The sequence below is a fragment of the Bidens hawaiensis genome, unplaced genomic scaffold (genome assembly GCF_021521415.1).
Source record: "Bidens hawaiensis isolate Kalapana, Puna unplaced genomic scaffold, B.hawaiensis_p1.1 tig00037866_1, whole genome shotgun sequence".
In the NCBI taxonomy this organism is placed as follows: Eukaryota; Viridiplantae; Streptophyta; class Magnoliopsida; order Asterales; family Asteraceae; genus Bidens; species Bidens hawaiensis.
Window position 1 is genome coordinate 139,677 of NW_027505508.1, and position 24,084 is coordinate 163,760.

The window sequence follows — 24,084 nt, forward strand, 5'->3', positions numbered from 1 at the left end:
TTGCCACTTAGCCTTACAAGTGATATATAAAAACTAAACAAAATCTACGGCGTTGGAGTATGTTATCTCCCCCAAATAAAAGCGTTTAAAAAGAGTAAAAAGGGGACGTGAAACTCACTGTTTGCGAAGATAATCAATAAAAGATCCGAGAAAGGTATGCGTCATAGAAAATCCTCACTAGTGTTCTAAAAACAAAAACGAGATTTTCTAAGTATTGAACTACGAGTGAGTCCCTAGACTCTACACATACAACTTATGCATGAGATGCGTTTCGTGTTTCGTTTGTGAAATAAGTGCGACTCGATAAACACATTGGTGATAAGTTACACATGTGAACAAGTACTTAAGTGTCAAGTATTAACATCGTTCATTACTAGCAAATATCCCCCACAAGGGAATTTTAGTCAAAACATAGCAATCATCGGTTAGTTATGCACTTTTCATGATAGTTCAAGTAATTCAGCAGCTAAATTGTCCTGACAGATTTTCACTCGACAAGATTACTCTATTTAATAAATCCTAACATGTCAAATAAATCACCAAAAATCATCACAGAAACACACGTGAGTTAGGTTTCTAAGAATAGTTTTATTATATTTTTGTCATCTATGGTTTTATCACAATGATCAAAACATCACAGCAAACACACAGAAATCATTATCATGCGCAACAGAATGTTATTTGTTATTCCCGTTAAAGGAAAAATCCAATTAATGCAAGACCAATTGAGTTAGATTATTAACTCAAAATATTAACTTTCAGAAGTAGAACCAACCCATTTGGTCTTGTAGTTTATGAGATATCTTAGTCGCAAAACAGCCTAACAGCAGGTCTCCCGAATCAGCCTTGCACAACAGTTTTGTAAAATAATAAAAACTAACTTTTACACGTCCAAAAATTACAAACTTGGACTTTTCAGAAACTAGACTCGATTCTAGTATATTATAGAATCAACAATCACATCAAAACATAACATTAACATCGAGTTACAGACATTTGAAAACGAATTCAAGAATCTGTCCAGCATCAGTTTTCATCAAAACTCAACATACAACTAAACTATGCACTATAACTCATACATACAACCCTCTAGATGCATAATCCACCAACCATGCATCTCAATTTCACTTTACATACACAATTAGGGTTTTAATTCTAAGTTCAATTTCAAGAAACATATAATTAACCATCAATAACAACACAACTAGTTATCAATTCACTAGTAATCATCAACAAACACATAATTAAACCCTAACTCATCTTCAACATCACTTTCAAGATTTAGGGTTTTAATTAACACCTTCAATGGCCTAATTAAACACATGGAATGATTAAATGAGATGTTAATTACCTATCTAGCACCTTGAATCCTTCAAAACAAGCTTGAAAAGAGATTGTATGTGTGTGTAGCCTACAGTCGCCAAGAGAGGGAGGGGGGGGGGGAGATCGATCGTATGCGGGAGGGAGGGGGATTAGGGTTGTGTAATAACCTGATTATAATATTAATATATTACACTTAACCCCCTAATCTTCTAGTTAATCAATTTCTAGCACAAGTTAGTTTATTTTACACATGAATTAACATTATGCAAGTAAACACCAAGTAGCACATAAACGTAGCACATAACTATCAACTTCTTTATGATACTTATTGTTTGTTCACAAACGGTTTGAGTCGAATCGTGTGTGTTTCGGTGAAATTCCGAAAGACTACTTGTGTAGTGATTGTTATGCGTCATTTAAATCCTAATTTAAATGTAATGAGATATGCGTTACAGTTCGTGTGATCTTAAGTTTGAATTAACGGAGTTCGGATTAACGGAGTTAACATGAAATTGATGAGTGTCACAAATATAAATTACGTAACAATACTCCTCCGTTAACCTACTTTTTGCCCTAAAAAAGTAAGCCCTTCAACTCAAGCATCAGCCGCAATCATCTTGTTCGAGGTTCTCATCGGCTTCAACATGAATCACAAAAAGTTGTTTCTTCTTGCATTTATGCCCCGGGACGAACTTTTCATAACACCAAAAGCATTCCCCCTTTGACCTTTTTAAGTCAATTTCCTCACTCGTTAAGCGCTTCGAGTTGACATTTTTCGGTTTATAAATCGATGGCTAGGTGACTCCTGTTGTTGGATCTGGCAACAAGGGAAGTTCTGAAGCATTTATAGGAGGGGTAATTTTGGCATCTTCGCGTTGTGAACCATCCTTCACATCTTTAAGTCGATTCATCAAGCTCGTGTTGATGATAGGTTGAAGTCTCGCTAACCCATACGCCTCATGTAACGTTTGGGGCTTCAACATCTTTACCGGCCCTTTTATTCCTGGCTTCAAACCTTTCACATATAGGCTAACGGCATATGGTTCACCAATCGTAACCTTGTTAAGCAAGCGATCGGAACCTGAATTATAGTCATGTAGGCCATCGATGTCATCAATAATCTGAACCACAAATGCTATTTCTTCCATTGCATCTTCAAACATGGCATTAGAGAAGCGTGCCGAAATAGCCTTCACATAGTCTGCCCATGGCATATCTGCTACGGAACCCCTGAGGATTTTCATAAAGGCTTTATGCCACTCGATAGCATCCCCTTCGAGATGTATAACCGCACATCTGAGTTTCTCATTATCTGGAGTCTCATCGATGATGAAGAAGTGTTCACAACGATGAATCCAGCCGTCAACGTTATCCGCGTTAAACTTGGGGAAATCGACCTTACCCACTCGCATCTGCCGATAATTGACTCGTGCATCTGCATCAGTGTTGCGGACATCACCGATAACGGAACCATTAATCGCCTTCAAGATTTGTTCTTGTTGGTTCATCATGGCGGCTAGGGTTGCTTGGAGTTCGGATATGGCTTTTTCGTGATCCTTGATTTACTTCTCAACCTATTGATTGCGAGTGTTAGTCATCTCAGTGGTTGTGAATCCGATAAAGATCGCCTGGAAAAAGCTTTGATACCTATAATACGGTTAGTAAGATTGAAGAAGAAGAAACCAAAATAGAGGAAGAAATATTATCTCAAAATATTCTGATCTTCATTCCAAATCAAACTTAACTAAATAGAATTCTAATTAAAAAAGACACCCCCAACTAAACAAAAATAGCATACCACTCCCTAACATGAAAATAATAATAAAACATAAATATAAATAATATAAATTACTTAACAAACCATGAACATTAACATTTTCTTTCTCCTTCTCTCACAACCACTTTTAACTATTCTAAAAAATAGAGAATCACTCATATAATTTGAAGAATGGATTAGGTACCTTATCAACCACCTAACATTGGTCTTGGATTTGCTTATTAAACTCCCATTGAATTTGGTGGAAAGTGGCTGGAAATTTCATTAGGACGCCCATACAACAATTAAACCAAATATATCTTAAGGCCTTACCTAGCTTCATCCTTCTAAATTGTTTCGGATTTTATAGCAGATTATAAGCTTTTGATTTGGTTTGAAAAGCCATTTCCTTGGAGGGAATATAATTATGGATCTCTCCTTTCTGGCCACATATTTCCAACTTCAGAAGGTTCTAGCCTCTTGCACCAACATTCCATATGGATTTCCAGTTCGTGTGGAAGTCAATATCCCAAACAGAGATGCAAAACAAGTTCAGGAAACCTATGATGTGGATTGGAATATACTTGAAATAGCTTTTGTTTTCTGCATCCTAGCAATGGCGGCTGATCTATTACACGATTTGATAAACAAAACGTTGTGGTTTCCATGTAAATATTTTACCATGAATGTTGCTTCACTCACTATCATAGTTGTTGCAATGAAGCTGCCCACGGATCTAAATAACTCAATGCCAAATCATGTGGACCAGGCTGCAAAACTTGGAAGCATGGCATTTATGTGCATCATGATGGCTAATTTATTACCTTCTTTAGCAACTATGGACACTAAGGAGCTTCTCACAAACATCATAGCTTTAGGTATTCTAGTAATTAACTTGGTTGTGAATGGTTGCGTTCAGTTAGAAACTGGCGCGATTACTAATTATAGACATAATTATTATAGTGTTTGGATTTATTACAATTGGTTGACCGCAATCTTTTATGTGGCTATGCTACTAGTATTGTTGATGATACATACATGTTCAGCTTTAATGATTTTAAACTCGAAACAAATACTAGAATCCAAATACAAAGCAGGTCATGGAAGAGCTTTGAAGGATCTGGAGTTGCGACAACCAATGGTTGAGAAGCTAAGGTGCTGTTTGTTTTTCAGAGGTAAAATGTCAGAAGTCTGCGAAACCACATCTGCCAACATCTGTAGCAGAAGAGATGGACCAAAACTCTGCAGTCTGCAACAAGAAGACTGTTTGTTTTTTTAACATCTGCAGACTGCTAAAATAAGCTGAAATTTAAATAAACTGAAATTTAAATAAACTGAAATATAAATAAAAAAGGTCTTCAACATCCAAATTTAAATAATAGTCAACAACACTGAAATAATATTCATAATACCACAAACATTTTTTAAATAATTTATTCCGTACTTTGCATTAACTGCTCAATAATTTCATCTCGTAACTGAGTCATATATTCCCGATCTGATGCAGTGTCAAGTGCTTCAACCTCGTCTTCATCAGCATCAATTTTCCCACGACTATTTCCGAGCGACACACCGGGTTGATCGTATTGTGTAAACAACTCATTGTCCAAACCCTGTTTCCTAATAAAATTATGTAGCGCGAAACATGCAACGGTAACGTTCCTTTGTGTTTCCAATGGAAATGGTGTCATCCTCTTTAATATAGGGAATCTTGCTTTCAAGACACCATAAGCACGCTCAATGACGTTTCGAAGTTTTGCATGTGCATGATTAAATTTTTCTTTATTGGTTAACGCACGTCTCCGACGAAAATCTCCAAGCCAATACCTCACATTACGATATGGAGCCATAAATCCTCGTATGTGTGCATAGGCGGCGTCACAAAGATAGTATTTATCTGTAAATATTTACAATTGATTACAATATTAAACTAACATATAAATAATTAACAAACAATAAAAATACCCGATGGTGGAAATGGGAATGGCGCATGTGGATCTGAAAATGCCTCTGATAATATTCTAGAATCATGTGCTACCCCTTTCCCATCCGGCCACAAGAAAAGTGAAAATCATGTTAAAATCACAAATTGCTAATACGTTTTGATAACAATCACCCTTTCCCCTTCCTCTATATAAATCTTGTTGCCTAGTAGGAACAACAACATGTTTCAAGGTCCCATCTAGTGCACCAACCGCTCCTTTAAAAATCTTTCGTAGCCTCTTGTTATGTCCCGAAATGTTTCGATTCGGATTGAAAGAAGTTGGTACTATCATATCTTTGGCGAAAAGCATCATTTTATCCAACACTTCATGAAAGAATTTATGGATTGTTTGTTTTGAGTGTTGAAATCTACGCTTGATAACCACATAACGTTGATTATGGCCGATTATCATAAAACACATAGCCATCTTTTCCTCAACCGAAACACGTTTACTATCCTTTAACGAATAATTTGTTCTAAAATTTGCACATAGTCGGACAAATGATTCACGGGACATGCGTAGCAATTCAATGCATTGTTTGGGATTTCCTTGCAATAACTCTAACGTTTATTTATGTCCCGTCATTGCCGAATCATTGTCTCGCTTTCGTTTCAAACCCCTCTTCCAAAAAAAGCGGATATACAAGTACATAACAACTACTAGAAGTATTTTCTCATCGTTATTCATTATGAACATGTTAATAAAACATAGACAACCATGTCACATAGTAATAAAAAAGCAACCATTATCATAAAGCATAAACAACCATGTCACATAGCTAAAAAGCATAGAATGTTTTCAACATAACTAAAAACAAATAACGTTTTCAACAAAACAAAAAAAACATACACCAAAAGCAAATAGTTTTCAACAAAACAAAAACTACTTCATAAGTCCTAAATTTTTAGCCGTCATCTCGATCCACCCTTTTAACACGTCGGGAATATTTGGCAATGCCATCCACGCCTCTCTCATATCCGTGGACATTCCAAATATATGAAAAGCAACCAAATATAGAGGGTCTCTCGGCTCTAACCCAACCAAATTTAACTTCTCAGAACATTCAACAACTGTTGTAACTACTGGGCGTTTTTTTGAGGTTTTTCTCTAGTCAAATGTCGCAAAGCATTTCACATGTCAAGTGCTAAATCCTCAAAAGTGACAGATGATGATGATTTTGAGGTTTTAGCCCTTTTGGGGGTAGGCTCGGGAGTAGGCTCGGTAGTAGGCTCGGTAGTAGGCCCGGTAGTAGGATTAGTGCTGGCATCATCTTCTGTGTCGACAAAAATGTTGTCCATAATCATCATTGGTTGGACCGATTGGAGCCGATTACAAGAGGATGATGTTAAAAAACTAGGGGTGGACCTTAAGGTAGAGGTAGATGTTAAAAAATAAAGAAATATATGAACATACCTTCTTAAATTCTTCCCATTCCTCGTTCGTTAAGGTAAAGGTATTTGTTTGAGGGTTGTATATGTTGCCGGTTTTATTTTTCAAATACACCCATCCTATGTATTTGGCTTTAAGATTATCATAAGATTTTTTCACTTGTCTTTGACACAAATCCAACCCAAACTTTTCCTTAAGAACACTTATTACCTTAGCCCATGAGTCTTTGTGCAAACTCAACCCTTTTTTACCCACGGTGTTCATATCTTCAATGCAAGTTTCTAATAAACATTTTATTTGCTCATTCGACCATTGTTGTTTCTCTCCCATTTTTATGATCAACTAATAAGAAACAACAATTCTATTAAAACAACAATTTATCGAACCTAACAAAAAACTAATTAACAAAAAACTACAAACTTTATTCAACAACAACTAATAACAATATTCAACAAACCTAAACTTTCTACAAACTAATAACAATCTAACAAAAAACCTTTAACAATTAACAAAAAACTGCAAACTTTATTCAACAACAACTAATAACAATATTCAACAAACCTAAACTTTCTACAAACTAATAACAATCTAACAAAACTAACAAAAACCTTTAACAATTAACAAAAAACTATAAACTTTATTCAACAAAAAACTAATAACAATATTCAACAAACCTAAACTTTCTACAAACTAATAACAATCTAACAAAACAAACAAAAACCTTTAACAATTAACAAAAAACTACAAACTTTGTTCAACAAAAAACTATTAACAATATTCAACAAACCTAAACTTTCTACAAACAAATAACAATCTAACCAAATTAATAAAAAACTTTAACAATTAACAAAAATTAAAACTTTAACAATGTAACATAATCTAACAAAGTTAACAAAAAACTATCAAAGTCTAACAATAATCTTTAACAATCTAATAATCTAAAAAAGTTAACAAAAAACTAACAAAATCATTCAATCTAAAACTTTAACAATCTAACAAAATCACATATGAAAATCAAACAAAAGGTAATAGATATTAGCATGAGAGGGAAAGAGAGAAGCAAACCTATGGTGGAGAGGGAGAGATTCGCGGATCTAAGGTGGAGAAAGAGAGAGATACGACGGCTGTTCAGGGTGGCCGACGGTGGAGGAGGGTGGCCGCGGTGGAGGAGGGTGGCCGGAGTGGAGGAAGGCGGCCGACAGTGGGGGTGGGGGTGGAGGTGGAGGAGGCGAAGAGAAAGAGAAGAGATGGTGGAGCTTGGCTAGGGTTTGAGAGGAGGGTTTGAGAGGAGAAGGGTCTGATGAAAAAAATAAGACTGAAGAGGTGGGAAGAGGTGGGAACAACACTTCTAGGAGAAGAGGGCGCAGAGAGGTTTATTAATAAAATCTCTTCGGGAAAACGAACACACTGCAGACCAAAACCTCTGCGCGTGTTCTGCACGGCGAAGAGAAAAGTGGTATGGAAGAGCTTTTGAGGAAAAACAAACAACCCCTAAAGCAGCATGTGAGTAACCAGTGGATCATGACAGAAACTAGCAGTCCCCAATTTACAACTGTTTGTTCTGCTACAACATGTGCTGCTGCTTCTGGGGTAATATGTGTTTTAAGCCCGATCCTACATATTATTATTATTATTATTGTTATTATTATTATTATGCTACACACAAGAACACATATGAAGGATTACGGGTCAGATTATAAGTGGTCAGTGTTAGTTATTCTAATAACACAGTTTATCAGAGTATTACTCGGTACGATCTCTCCTCTTTCTATATGTTTTGAATCTTTAAGTTTTAAAGTGTCCATAAAATGGATTTGGAATCATATCAGGGTGTTTAAAGTGGAGAGATATTATACTCAGAAGTTATATGAGTGGAAACAAAGTAGCATAGCACTAAAACTGTCATACCCCGACTTACGGCCTAGGCGTGTGACTAATAGTTGGTACCGGTTTTGTAAATGTATCAGAGTTTTTTTTAGCGGAAGACTTTTATTACTTTTGAAAACCATTATTTAATAAAATATAATTTCTTTTGTTTGAAAAAGCTTCTCAGGGAAGTCTTTTAATTTATAATAAATATTAATATATTTTTGAAATAACAATTTAATTGTAAACCTTTATTTATAAATAAGATTATTTAGTTTATTTAGAAAGCGTATCGGATAATAATTCCCAAGTGTTTTATTTATAAAACTCGTTTGATTTTTACAAAGCATATTTTTTACATTCTTTCAATAATTTAAATCAATGAGCAATCTCTACATTGCGAACATCCACTTCTTGAATGACTCCTTTTCTTGATACTATAATTTCCTGAAATGTTAAAAAAAATACGTTAGCGATATGCTGGTGAATACGGTGACGCTAAAAATATTTTCTTTTACTTAACCACCCCTCGAGACTACGTAGGTCCCGGCCCAACGTGGCTTAGGAATAATCAAGTTAAAACAACACAATTCATAAACTCAAGTCTCTACACTCGGTTCCCTCAGCAAACACCGCAGCGTTCAACTAGTTGAGTGCCTATACGTATACACAAGGTCATACTCCTAGCAGGCGAGCGTAATTGTGACCAGGTGTGATGTGCCCATCACATATGTAAGGATCCAGACAAATGTACATGATAGCCTGAGGCCAGTGTTTATACCCTTGTTTATAAATGTTTTAGAGACACTTAGGCTCATGTAAACCTTTTTCATTTAACACGTTGACTCGTTTGAAAACAAGTTTGTAAAGTTGGGGCGTATTCACCTTTTGATTTGGATCGGCGTCAATACACCGTCCGAGGGTCTTTCCCGTTGCTATCTTGCACCTTTAGTACGCGTATAACCTTTTCTTTTGGATCAGCTTCAATACACTGTCCGAGGGTCTTTCCCTCTTCTTTGTTATCTCGCACCTATAGTACGAGTATAACTTTTTGTTAGTCGGATATACAATCCGGCTTAAGACCTCTAATCTCTTTTGTAAAATATTTGCCTCGATTTTAATTTCTTTATGAACCTTTAGTTCATAACATCTTTTCTTTATTTTAAACCTTTAGTTTAAAATGATATTTCTTTCTTTTCTTTTTCAAGTTAAAACTCTTTCTTTTAATATATTTACTTTTCTTTTCATTTACAAGATAAACTTCTAGTTTAACTTGTTTTTCTTTTTCTTAAACTCTACGTTTCTTCTTCATTAAGAAACATATCCTTTTCTTCTCTTATTACTTAAGAATAATAACTTAAAAAATATTATCAACTATAACTATTTTCTACTTTATCTTTTCCTTTTCTTTTATAATATGTTTGAACCAATAGTCCAAATCATATATCTCCTATTCTCATATTCGAACCTTTAGTCCGTCATGTTTTCTTTTCTAAAATCTACGTTTTTCAACACGTATACATATACATATATATATATATATATTATTTAGTTTATATTAATAAAATAAACAATATATATATATACTTATTTACTTATTGTTATTTAAAGTATCTTTAATTAACACTTTTATCTTTATTTATTAATAAAGATTATTTTATTGTGTCTTTATTCTTTCTCTTTTTATTATTATTTAAAATTAATTTAAATAATGATAATTATATTTATATCTTTCTCTTTATATAATTCCTTTCCTTTGTATATTTTCGAGGCATTGACTATACTCTTGACTAGGGTCTAAGCCTTTATAATTTTATTAATATTTTATTTGGGCATTATGCCTACATTGTTTGGCTTATTATTTTCTAAACTCATGGGAAGCACTTCGACACTTGCACGTATATCGAGAATCTTGATCAACACCTCCTTGGCACACAAATCAAGGCACGCCGGGGCGGGTCGTCGGGTCATCTCGGGTCGACACGTATTTTGAGGCGGAAATGTTGGTATGTCGGGTTATCGCTGGTTTACTGGTATGGATTACGAGGTAAGATGTAGGGGTTTTATGATCAAGGAAAACGAGGTGGTCGGTACACGTTTATCAAGGTATTTTTAGAGAGATGTTAGAGAGTGTGTATTGTAGAGAGAGAAAGTAGTGTGAGAGTTGTGTGTGAAAAATGAAGCACCCATTGCTGCTATTTTTAGACTCTTTCCCGGGACCCATCGGGATACGTGATGGTCCTTGATCATGCCATCGCGTATCACGATGTAGGCATGGTGAGTCAAAGGTAGGTTTGACACGTGGCGCCACGTGGCAGACGCGGTGCCACATGGTGACACGTGGCGAGCTTTATGCCACATTGTGACATGTGGCATGACAGTGTCACATTGTCATGGCTTTATGACACATGGTGACACGTGTCACCGTGTCAGACCTCGTCATAGCGACACGCGATGACGTTCGGTCTATGACCGTCGCTTATCGCGATCAGGCCTGGAGACAGAATTTTCATTTTTGATTTCTAATTTTAAAACTTGTCATTTTAGGTCCTTTATCTTTTTGAACTTTGTTTTCTTGACCCGATATTTTCGTGATGTTACATCCTCCCCACCTTGAAATAAATCTCGTCCTCGAGATTGTTTCTTTCTAGAACGAGTGGGGGGTATTTCTTTTTCATTTCGGATTCGAGTTTCCAAGTATACTCGGGGCCTTGTCGTGAGTCTCTTTTTACTTCAACTTATTTCAACGCTCGTTTCTTTTTCTTTATTTGTTTTCGAATCTTTGATTTGAATTTTTTTGTTCTGAGAATTTTTGTTTTTTGTTTATTTCTACCTCTTTTAATTACATTGATAAAGGTTTCTTTGGAAGGTTTCTTTGGCTAGATATTTACGCAAATTAAAGACGCGGAATATATCGTATATCCCTTTCGTTTCTTTGGGTAGTCGAAGATGGTATGCAATAGTACTGATTTGCTCGAATATTATGAATGGTCCTACAATCGTGGACTATTTCGGGTCTAGACATTCGGTTATCCCTTGTTTCAGACCAATAAACGTGCATTTGGCTTTTATGTTCATATAACGTATCATAAGGTGTGGCTCAAATGTTTGCATGGTAATTATTATTCAAGAGTTCTATTAGGGAATATAATTATCCAACTTCCACTTAAATCTTTTATTCTTTAGCGGAGTATAACCTCGTACGTTTAGATTATTCTTTTCATTTTGCCCATCTATTTGGGGATGATAGACAATGCTAAAGTTCAATCGAGTTCATAACGTTTGTTGGAAAGTATCTCATAAATGGGACGTAATTAGATTGTCTTGATTGGAGATTATGAATAGTGGCACACCGTGTAGGAACACGATGTTGTTAACATAATTTCATGCTAATCTATCCATCAAGTACGAATCGCTCATTGGGAGAAATTCTGGCAAACTTTGTTAGTCTATCAACAATAACCTATCTTGTATTGTTTTGGCAGAATTCTTGGGAAGTTTCTTAATACAGTTCATGGTTATATTTACTTATTTCTACATGGGGAGTTTGGGTTGTTTAAAGTAATCCAAAGTTTTCTTGTGCTCGATTTTGACTTGTAAATGAATTTGATCTTTCATTACGTATGAAGTGATATCTTGTTCATGTTCTTCTACTAATAATTTGATTTTAGGTTTGTGGTATGTTTTATCACTTTTTGAGTGTATTTTGTACTTATGAGCTTTGTTTATTATCGTCTCGTATAGCTTTCCATTATCGGTATCAAATTTTGATTTTCGAGTATAAGGATTTCGTCATCTCTCTTAATTTTAACAAACTGATTGTATCATAACATTTCTCTACAAAGATTTGATTTTTTTTGTTGATCACTTACTCTTGAGGTTTTCTTAGTTTTGATTTGTCTACGTTTACTTAGAGTTTTAAACTTCTAAAACTCTAATATTCTAATTCTCCAGATCTTTTTTTTTCGTTTTTGGGTAATAAAATCTTAATGGTTTTATCTTTAACAATTACTTGGATCTACTATCTTAAGTAGATGTTCTAATTCTATACCATCTTGTTTTACATTTATTCTTTTATATAATTATGCAATCTTCTTTTTTTTTCTTTTTAACTATATTTCCGTGATTTGATAAGAATAGATAACCTCCTTCTATAGTTATCTTGTTTGACTTTTTACTAATACTTTCGAGTGTTGTAGTATATCTCTTTTGTTAATTCTATGCCTTTGGATAGTAAGTTTACAATGTCGTAAGTAATTGTAAATCTCTAAACACAGTAGCCAATTGTGTTTAATTACTTACCTTACCTTCAGTTTTCTAAATGTTAACTAGATATTTCTCGGATTCAATCTATCAAATTTCTTTTGCCGAAATCTTCATGACATTCTATCCTTTTTAGCTTACTCATTCTTGATAACTTTCAAGATTTTCATACTTGTTTTTCGTAATCCCTTGCTTCATAATTTTTACAGATTCTTTCCATTTATTTCTCTTGAACTTTTAATGTTCGGATAATTGATTTTCTTTGAATAAACATGCTTTGTTTAATTCATCATTCATTTTAGTTCATCTTTCTATAGATGATGATTTATTAACATACTTTCTTGTATTTTGTTAAATTTTACTATATCTTTTCCTTTGCATATAAGCATTCTTGTGTATAGACACGATTTATTTGATAATATTTTCTTTCTACATATTAGGGAGTTAATTGTTGAGTCAAAGATTTGACCTAAGAGAATTATAAGGAAGATTGGAATCTTCTCAATCTCCTTGATATCGCTAAATATGGAATCCGAGCACACTTGGACTCCCAGGCAAGGTTTACTTACCCTAGCAAGGTATTTTGTCCATCGAGCAAGGTTATCTTCTAGAATTCTTCTTTAGTGTATATCCGAGCAGGGTTCACTATGTCTAGCAAGATTGTTCTTCATAGCCAAGCAAGGTTTACCTCCGAGTAGGCTATTGGCTAACCAAGCTCATGAAGCCAAGTGATTGGAAAAGGTATTCATTAATAAAACAGTGGTCCGAGCACGCTTGATGAGAGTATTGAAATATCTCGTTACGTCGGGCAGGGTTCAACTCAAGCAGGCTATAGTGTTTCCAAGCACACTTTGCTTTGCTAATAAGCTATTCCCTAGCAAGGAGTTGAAAGGATCAATGAAGAACAAGGTTGCTCGTAAGGTCATGTCGGGCAAAGTTTGATATGATCAAGAAGATTGAAGTCTTCTAGGTGAGTATTTTCTTATGAAAATACTTCAAGTAAAGTCTACCAGGAGAACTATTTCCGAGCACACTTCAAGGTTACCAGGTCTACCCGTAGAAGACAAAAGGCACAAAGCCTACTCGGTGAAGACAAGTATTACAAAGTCTACCCGGAAGACCTGTTTTTACACTTAGTATAGTTATGAATATGTAATTTGAATATGTATTATTTATTTAGGGTTTCTAGAAGATGGGACAACTGTTAGGTAGTGGCAGGCCTATAAATAGAATATTTTAGGGCACACCTACGGCAGATCAGAGGAAAAAGACACGGATTAGCCATTTTTCTCTGAATGAATATTTCTGAGTATGACGGCTGTCCTAGGATTGTACAGATATAACTTTCCAAACAAGAAACCCTAAATTGATTATCATATGTATGATTATTTATATGAATGGAAATCTTTCGAGTTATTTTTCTGTATTAGTTACATTTCATTAAATCCTTTAGCAACAACACTGTTTGTTTTCGATTCCGCCGTTAACAAACAGTTTTCTTTCTCAAAATATCAACTGCCATTAACTCTCTTGTCGACACATTCATTGTGTGAGTTATGAATTGATTGTGAGTGTGAGTGTGAGTGGTTATTTAAGGACCGACAAGTGGTATCAGAGCTTGTTCGTTGCTGATTTGGGTGAAGAATTTGTTGCTATTTGAAGATCTGAAGAAGAACGATAACGTATGCAGAACACTGTTTCATTGAAGAGTGACGTCAGCTGCTCTCTTATTCATTTCCGTCCAGATCTACAAATTACCGGTGTCTTTTTATACTTATCTTGATTATATCTTGCATATTTACTTATTAATCTTGCGATAATCGAACCAGATATATCAGATCTGAAGATCCGATTCTCAGATCTGATTATTTTCAAAACCTGATTTTTGACTCTGCTTTTACTGATTAACTAATTGTGATTTTCAAAAATACCAAAATGTCTGGTTACGAAGAACAAGAGGTTTCTACTAATAAGATTCCCAGACTTTATGGACAGGATAATTTCACCAAATGGAAAGTCTTATTCGAGGCTGATGTGTGCTACAACGATGTAGACATGTGGAGTTCAATCAAAAATGGTCCACAAGCAGCTGATGGTGCAGGTTCTACTTCTACTGTGCATGATAGAATGAAGAAAGTAGACGACAGGGCCTTAACTATGATCAAGCTAGGACTGTCTTGGGAGATCTTAACCAAGGTTGCACATCACACCACAACTATGGCTATGTATGATGCAATCCTTGAGATGTATGAAGGTAACACCAAGCTGAAAAACATTAAGAAACAAAGACTCAAGCAACAGCTAAAGAGATTCAAGTACAAGGATGGAGAAAGATTGATGTCAATTCTAGAAAGATTTCTAGCAATCGTGAATGAAATGAGAACAACAGATTATGTGATGACCGATTTTGATTTGAACACCAAGTTTCTCAATTCAATGCCGAAGGAATGGTACACTGCCTGCAAGTTCATCATTCAAAAGCCAAACTTTGATCAATTAAAGGTGGATGATGTAGTTTGCTTCCTTCAGGCTGCTGAAATAGAAATGATCGAAAATGAAATGATCAAAGAAGAGAAGCCATGTTTTCAAGTGACCCCAATGCTCAAATTGCACCTATGGGAAACCTGTCTACCAAAAATCAACAGCATATTCCTATCATAGAAGAACCAACCGAACATGGTGTTGATACACCTAAATCATTTGTTGGTGGTAGCTCAAGTCACCATGGAAACCAGTCTAGATTCAATGTCCATCACTGAGATAGATGGATTGAAGAAGATTATTGTTGAAGAGAAGGTGTATAACACAAAATTGCAAGTTGAAAATGAATTTCTGAAGAACTTGGTTTCCACAGGAAACATTAGTGGTATCATGAACCATGTAAAAGAGGAAGACAATTACAAAGAAGTTCCACCACCATTCAACAACAACTTTATGCCCAAAGTTGACAAAGAAAAGAGGGATGCATATCTACAACAATTCAGAGATGTATTTCAAGACAAAGAAGAATTTGTTGATCTTTACAAGAATGTTGAGGTGAATGAAGAAGGAGAATTTGTAGTAAAGAAAGAAGAAAGAGAAGACAAGTCAATAGGAGTGCAAGTCTCTAAAGATGATTTTGATTATGATGATCTGAATGCAGATGACTTAATTGACTTAAGTGATCATATCACAGATGAAGAAATAGGGGCTGCTGAAAGAGGCTATAGAGTGAAGAAACCAGAATCCATAGACAAGCTTCCATTATACCCACTAGTAACACCAAAGATGAAGAAACAAAATGAAAGAATGAAGAGAGAACAGGTTTCTTTTGATATATGTGAGAAGAAAAAGGTGAGCTACAATGTAGTAAGGCCACCAAGCAAGGCTGTATTGGAAAGGATAAGAAACAACAACAAGAAGAAGGTAATTGAAATAGTTGATGTTAAAAACTTTATCCCAGTTTACCCAGTTTTCTCTAGTCATGAGGTGTTTGATATTGGGGAAATTGAGAATATGGAAGAATATGAAAAGAGGCAGTCAAGGCATTAAGGAAGCCTAGATGAAGAACGTTTGAATATGCAGAAAATTATTTTTGTTAAAAGCAAGATTGAAAGACAAGATATCAAGATTGAATAGTTTGTTCCTTTCTCAATTGACTTTGATGGTCTGAAGACTTAGAAGACACTTGGTTTGAAACCACCTAGACCAAGTGAGAGGTTCAAAAACGGAAGTGATCATGAAAAATACAAGGGAAAAGTTTGGTGCAAGAAATGTGATGAATATGGTCACCACACTGATTCTTGTAATGATAGATTCAACTATAAGCCTTTTTATGTTCCCAATGAGACAAAGTTTGGACAAGACTTTGTGCTTTATAAAAAGAAATATGATGAATACTTGGGAAAAGGAAAAATGTGTGGAAAAGAGACCATGAGTGAAGATGTTTTGAAAGCTACAGTAGAGACTAAGAAGGATAAGAAAGCTGAAGTGAAGGGAAAGAAACATGTGACCGAACCAGTCAGAAGAAGCAAATCTCCTAAGAAGTCTGAAAGGCTGTCAAGAAGAATTTTTAACCATTGAGAATTATCCCCAATCAAGACACAAAATCAGTCAAGTCTGATGATTCTCAAGGTTCACCAAGCAGTGAAAAGAAAAGAAACAAAGGTGTCTTTTCAAGAAAAAAACCAACTGAACTGACTTGTGACGAAAAGTTTCTATTAAAACATGGTTATGAACCTCAAGAATTTCTTTGGAAACCTAAGGTTGAAGTTAAGGAGGAGAAGAATTCTGAAGTGAAAGTTTATCCAAGACCAATTGACTATGATGTCCAAGAACGTGTCACTGTATTGGATGATTGCCCATGTCCAACATCATTTGTGAAAACTCCAAGAGAACGTGGTTATGAAACTTATAATTCAGACAATCTTGAGTTGACTCATGAAGATCCTGAACCCATAACACTCACACCTAATGCTGCTACCGGATCTGATGATTTGAAAGTTGAGATAGCTTGCACTTCATCACTCAACTAATCAACTTCTTTAATTTGTGCAGGAACAGTCCACTCCACTGAATGAAGTATGGTACATGGATAGTGGATGTTCTAGGCACATGACTTGTGACAAGAGGTCACTTGTCAATTATGAAGAGAAGTTTGAAGGTCTAGTGGCTTTTGGCAGTGATGAGAATGGAGGAAAGATAGTTGGAAATGGAATTTTGAAAAATGCGAAAGTCTCATTTGACAATGTGTTTTATGTTGAAGTTCTACAATATAACCTGTTGAGCATATCACAGATGCGTGATAAGGGTTATAAAGTTGGTTTTGATGACTCACATTGTTTCATTCTAAGACGTGAATTTGTGATCCCACCTGATATGATCATGATGATGGCCCAAAGAAATGACAACTTATATGAGCTCAACATGAAAGAATCTGTTTCAAGAGGTGGTACATGTTTTGTTTCCAAAGCCACTGAAAGTGAGTCAAAATTGTGGCATAGGAAATTGTGTCATGTTAATCTAAAGAACATGAATAATCTAGTGAAGGGTGATCATGTAATTGGTTTACCTACAAGAGAGTTCAGATTGGATGATAATTGTACCTACATGCCAAAAAGGCAAGCAGCACAAGTCTTCTCATAAGACAAAACTCATCAACTCAATTGATCAAGTGCTTGAATTGCTTCACTTGGATTTTTTTGATCCTGTGAGTGTCCCAAGCATAGGAAGAAAAAGATATTGTCTAGTGATCATTGATGATTATTCAAGATATACTTGGGTCTATTTCCTGAGTACAAAAGATAAGACTGCAGAGTTGATTAAAGGCTGTGTAACCAGGATTGAGAATCAACTGGATAAAAGGGCTAAAGTGATGAGAAGTGAAAATGGTTCTGAGTTCAAAAATGGAGTAATCGAAGAATTTTGTGCAGAAAAAGGAATACTTCTACAATTCTCAGCTCCTAGAACTCTTGAACAGAATGGTGTTGTAGAAAGAAGAAACATGACACTCATTGAGGCTGCAATAACCATATTGGCTGATGCTTTTCTGCCTGTCACTTTTTGGGCAGAAGCCATTAACACAGCCTGCTATGTTCAGAACATGGTACTAATCAACAAAAGGCACAACAAGACCCCATATGAAATCTTCTTCAATAGAAAACCCTATATCAAGTTTCTCAAGCCTTTTGGATGCAAATGTTCACTCTTGAACACCAAGGACTATTTAAACAAGTTTCAAGCTAAATCCTTGGATAGTTTCTTTGTTGGTTACTCTACACACTCAAAAGCCTACATGGTATATGCGAAAGACCATTTGAGTGTCATTGAATCATCTGACATAATATTTAATGAGAATCAGTTCAACACAGTTGATGGTGCAGCATGGCTGTTTGATCTTGAAAAATTGATCAAGTCATTCAAGATTTATCTTGAAGACTTTGATGATTCATTCTACAAGACCAGTGTAATGGAAGAGAAAAGTAAGAAAACATTGGACTTGGAAAAGTTGTGGAAGAAGGTTGCAAGTAAAGAAACTGAATATCCATTTATATAGGATCCCTAAAGTGCAAATGTTGAGCTATTTCAAGAAACTGATCAAGAGAAAAATCAAAGTCCAGAACAAGATCATGTAAGTATTCATCAAGACAATCAAGAAGTGCAAAATGATCAAGTTCAAAATGAGGGAGACCCAAGCAACCAAACAAGTGATGAGGAAACTGTTTCAACAACAAGGTTTCAAGATCTGTTTGAAAGATTGAATTTGGGAAACAATGGTGCATCCACCTCAAGACAGAATAATGAAGAAGCACCAGAGTTTCATGATGCTGAAACTGAATTGATCATTGAGGAACCAGATCTCAATGAATCAAATCTTGAAACTACTGTGTCTGCAGATGTGATTGTTCAAACCCCTTATGTTGAAAAGAAACATCCTTCTGAAAATATCATTGGAGATATATATGAAAGAGTTACAAGAAGTCATTCTGAGTCTGCAAACATCTGTTTGTACTCATGCTTTCAGTCCAAGATAGAACCAAATAACATTGTTCAAGCTCTAAAGGACAACAGCTGGGTAGAAGCAATGCAAGAGGAGTTGGCACAGTTCAAAGATCTACATGTTTGGGAGCTTGTGGACAGGCCAAGAAATAGATATGCAATTGGTACTAAATGGGTTTTCAGAATTAAGAGAGATGAGAGGGGTATTGTGATTAAGGATAAAGCCAGACTTGTTGCACTTGGATGCTTAGAAGATTGATTTTGAGGAAGTCTTTGCACCTGTTGCAAGACTAGAAGCCATAAGAATTTTTCTAGCTTATGCTGCCTCAAAGAATATCAAGGTATTCTAACTTGATGTCAAATCTGCATTCCTAAATGGAAAGATTGAAGAAGAGGTGTATGTAACTCAACCACCAGGTTTTGAGGACCCAGTGTATCCTAAGAGGGTGTATAAGTTAAACAAAGCCTTATATGGATTGCATCAAGCTCTAAGAGCATGGTATGATGAGTTGTCAAACCATCTACTTGAAAATGGTTTCCAAAGGGGAGCTATTGACAAGACACTCTTCTACAAAAGGAAATGATCAGCTTTGATGTTGTTACAAGTCTATGTGGATGATATCATCTTTGGGTCAACCAATGAACAAATTTGTATTGAGTTTGAAGAGGTGATGAAATCCAAATACTATAAGCTCTATAGGAGAAATGAACTTCTTTATGGGACTACAAGTTCAACAGAAAGCAGATGGGATTTTCATCTACCAGACTAAATATGTACAGGGCATTTTGAATAAGTTCAAATGTCATGAATTCAAAACAGCTTCAACTCCAATGGACACAAAAGAAAAGATGATAGCTGATGAAAAGGGGGAGCCTGTGGATGATCATGAATATTGAGCCAAAATTGGATCCCTGATGTACCTAACTGCTACAACACTTGACATTATGTTTGCTGTGTGTGTCTGTGCAAGATTCCAGTCAAGTCCAAAAGTTTCTCACATGAATGCAGTCAAGAGAATCTTTAGATATTTGAAGGGAAGACCTGACTTGGGGATTTGGTATCCAAAGAACCAGTCTTTTGATTTGATTGCTTACACAGATAGTGATTATGATGGGTGTAACATGAGCAGGAAGTCAACCTCAGGTGGATGTCAATTCTTGGGAGACAAGCTAGTGTCATGGCAATGCAAGAAGCAGACCACTGTGTCAATCTCAACAGCAGAAGCTGGATACATTGCTGTATTTGCTTGCTGTGCACAAGTTCTCTGGATTCAGAATTAGATGCTGGACTATGGTTTGAATTTTCTGAATACCCCTATTTTTATTGATAATACTGCTGCGTATTATACTGTTAAAAATCCAGTACAACACTCTAAGACTAAGCACATTGAGATCAGACATCACTTCATAAGAGATTGTAGTGAAAGAGGTTTGATTGAAATGAAAAGAGTTGATACAAGTGATAACTTGGCCGACTTATTCACCAAACCACTTGATAGAACCAGGTTTAACTTTCTTCTGAAAGCCCTGGGGATGATCAACTTTGATGAAGTCTGATTGAGGATGTGTGCTTGACTGCGCAAATTGACGATCATCTTACAGTCCTAATGAATGTTGTGTTTGTGTGCTTGATTATGATACCTTTTGATGTTGACTGATATGTGCTTAAGTGATTATCTATGCAAATTAGGTGTCATTGATGCTTATGTTTGTTTATCAGTTGACTGATAGGATGTTATGATAAGTAGTTTGAATTGCCTAAATTGATTAAATGCTTATCTGATGTCATGATTGATTGTTTGAATATGTGTATGATCTAATCTGATGATGATGTTAGGATAAATTAGACTCTGCAATGGTATGAAGTCTGCTTGTTTTATTGAATTGATGATCATGACTTGAGTATGTTATGCTTGTTTTTGTGTCAAAATGTGTTTTTATGTCAAAAGGTTATGCTAAATTGAAATTGCCAAGAAAAACTTTTGAACAAAAACTATTTTTGAAAATACAAGAGCAAGTTGTTAACGGTGCAGAGACATGATAATACTATTCAGTTCAAGTCTTTGTAGAAGCTTAAAATTAAATTTTCAATGAAAATTCTCAAAGATTTACTTTTGCTAAAAAAATATGTCATTTGCTCAAGTTGGAAAGGCATATACTTGTATATGTTTGGTCCTGTCATCTGTTCTCAGATTGATAGGATAGTCATTAATCTGGAAAACTGAAAGTATTTGGGGCAATTGTAACTTGTTTTCTATTCTTTCACTTAAAATTATGTCAATAGCTCTGTTTGGAAAGGACATGTACTCACATATATGTTTGGTCCTGTTAACCACTTGTGGTCAAATAGATAGCCATTTACCTGTCAAATAAGAGATATTGGGGTGTCTAAAGTTTAAAACAGTGTTAATATGGGAAATGATAGTACATTGACTACTTAGCCAATCATATGGATTTAATAGGCTAAAAAGGGCACTTAGTACAGTCATTAACATGTATGGTTGCTTTCCCATGATGTGTAAAATCTAAGGTGATAAAAAAAACTTCTATGTCTTATGTGGAGTTACATTGTTGTCTATGCATGTTCCAAGATAAATCTTTCCAAATGATAGGCAGAAAAGTGATTATCCAGTCATACACAAGCCCGTTGGTATTTGGTTACCAAAGGAAATATCTGATTTAAGAATGACAAAGAACAACTGTGAACTACATGATTTTTAAATACTTTATCAACCAAAAGTTGATTTGAGTTCACAAATGTTTATAAAGAAAATACAAACATGAGGGTTAATTCTAGAACTACAAGGGTGGAGGCAATCATATAAGTCCTTTAAACATTCCGAATGAAAGGCCTATAAGTCCGACTTGCGTGGCCTGTAAGTCCAACGTTCAACCTCACATGTGTTTGTGAATTTTAAAAAAAATCTGATAAAATATGTTATGTCATTAAAATTTTGACCAAATCCAAGGGGTCAAAGTCAAATTGCGGTGATCTAGAGAAAGCCAAATAAGCCTTGATAATAGATATGGAGCATCAGAAAACAATATGTGTTATCCATTGAGCATTATGCATATTAATTGAAATTTAATCATATCACCAAAGAGATGAAATTCATGCTAAGTCTAGACCTGCTGTTAACCTGTCTATGTTGTTATAATAATGCTGAGAATGAAGTATTAAGAAAGCTACTTAGTCAGTATGATCCCATTCTTGAGATCTTTTCAGTAAAAGAAAAGAAATTGTTTTGAAAAGAAACATAACTGAAGTTTGATCTCTAAATGCACCATTTGCTCTTAAACAATGATCTTTATTGATAAATTTAACTAATATTGTGTTTAAATCAAAAAGTGTTGCATTTTACCTACAAAAGGTTGATTATGTAATTTCGAGTAAGGTTTGATGATTTATAACCTTTCCGGGCACACTTAGATGTTTATCTAAGTTTATTAATTTCGGGCATGCGTTGAAGTACTTAACACTTTTCGGGTAGAGTTCACTATTCTACTTACTTTCCGAGGAAGCTTGATATTTGTGTATGTTTGAATATGATGCTTATAGCTAGCTTTATATAGTTAGGACTTTCGAGCATACTTTAGTGTTTGTTTGAAAGTACATCTGTTTCTAGCAAACTAGTTGATATGATTTATTTCACTGTTCCCTAGCAAGCTTTGTTGATTTCTAAGCTTTCTAGAAAACCTAACTGGGTTAGGTTGTTTTAAGTTAATATAACAAGCTTTGTGATTTGGTGTGATATTCTAGCAAGCTTTAGTGATTTTGAACTTTATAGCACATGTGTTTGTTTTAATCTCATTTCTAGCATGCTATGTGTTATTTGTGTTTATGATTCTTTGAAATTACAAGTGTTTTCGGGCAGACCTAGTTTCCCGGGCACACTTCTTATTTCGGGCACACTTTGAATTTTCAAATGTTCCCTTAATATACTTGGTAATCTCAAATTAACTTTCCGAGTACACTTTGTGCTAAGAAGCCCTTTCTAGCACACTTTGCACTCTTGAAGGTTTTCGGGCATACTTTGCATCAAAGTATACTTGACTAAATATTTGTGAACTATTTTTGGGTGAGGTTTGTGATAAGTTGAGTTATTCGGGTAAGGTTAGTTATTAGAAGTATGTTCGACAAATTTACTTGAGAATCTTAATTGATTCCTAGCAAGTTTGCCTACTTGATATTTTATACTTGATCATCTATCTTGTGATTCAGTTCTCAAGCAATCCTGTATTTCAAGTAAGCTTTCTTCATTTTACTTAAAATTGCTTTTTGTAATTCTAAATTGACTAAATCGAGCAAGCTTTGAGAAAGTGGAACATCTCTAGCAAACCTTTAAAACTCAAATGAACTTTTCCAAGCAAGGTTTGATTGATGAACTTTTCCGAGTAAGGTATGGTAAATGGACTTTAATGAACAAAGCTTTAAATGAGAATATTTTAAATTGTTAATAGTACTGTTTGACAGCTATTAACTCACTACACGACAAAATGTATTTAAAACCCACTTTCAAATGGTATATAAGAGGGAGTGAGAGAAGTTTTTCAACATATCTGAAAAACCTAACGACTTATCGTATTCATCATAATCCTAATCCTATTTTATCAGCCCTCACAATCCAACTCGGTAAGCATTAATTATATGTTTTCCGACCATGATTATGTGATAATGGGCTCTTATTATTCATGATTACTAAATCTCTGTTTTGTGTGTAGGTTATAAACTTGTCGAAGATCAGGTTCTTAATGACATTTCTGTCTTTCTTCTTCAAATTTATAACTTGAAATTACTTAAAGTTATGAGCTTTAGGACTAATTTCTACTTTGAATGTGTTTGATTATGTTTTTTAGATATGGCGGATGAAGATCAACCGACATATCCTTTTGAGCATAAGCACAACATGTGCGCTCTATTACAAGTAACACCTGACAACGAAGAAGTGGCTTCTATAATAAGATGGTTGCAACGGTCAAACATCTGGTTTGCTCTAACGGAAAATCCAGTGATCTACAAGAATC

At 35.0% G+C, this 24,084-nt stretch overlaps 2 protein-coding genes across 2 annotated transcripts; both read right to left on the reverse strand.

Annotated features, from left to right (window-relative positions):
* Positions 1 to 2,117: 2,117 nt before the first annotated feature.
* LOC143613629 (uncharacterized) lies at positions 2,118 to 2,834 on the reverse strand. Its single transcript, XM_077087287.1, has one exon. It carries the CDS (start codon positions 2,832 to 2,834, stop codon positions 2,118 to 2,120), a length of 717 nt encoding a protein of 238 aa, XP_076943402.1.
* A 1,678-nt stretch (positions 2,835 to 4,512) lies between these two features.
* LOC143613630 (uncharacterized) lies at positions 4,513 to 5,376 on the reverse strand. The gene is made up of 2 exons (XM_077087288.1): positions 5,118 to 5,376; positions 4,513 to 4,976 (listed from the first exon to the last, which is right to left on the reverse strand). The coding sequence occupies exons 1-2, from the start codon at positions 5,374 to 5,376 to the stop codon at positions 4,513 to 4,515; spliced, it is 723 nt and encodes a 240-aa protein (XP_076943403.1).
* Positions 5,377 to 24,084: the final 18,708 nt, after the last annotated feature.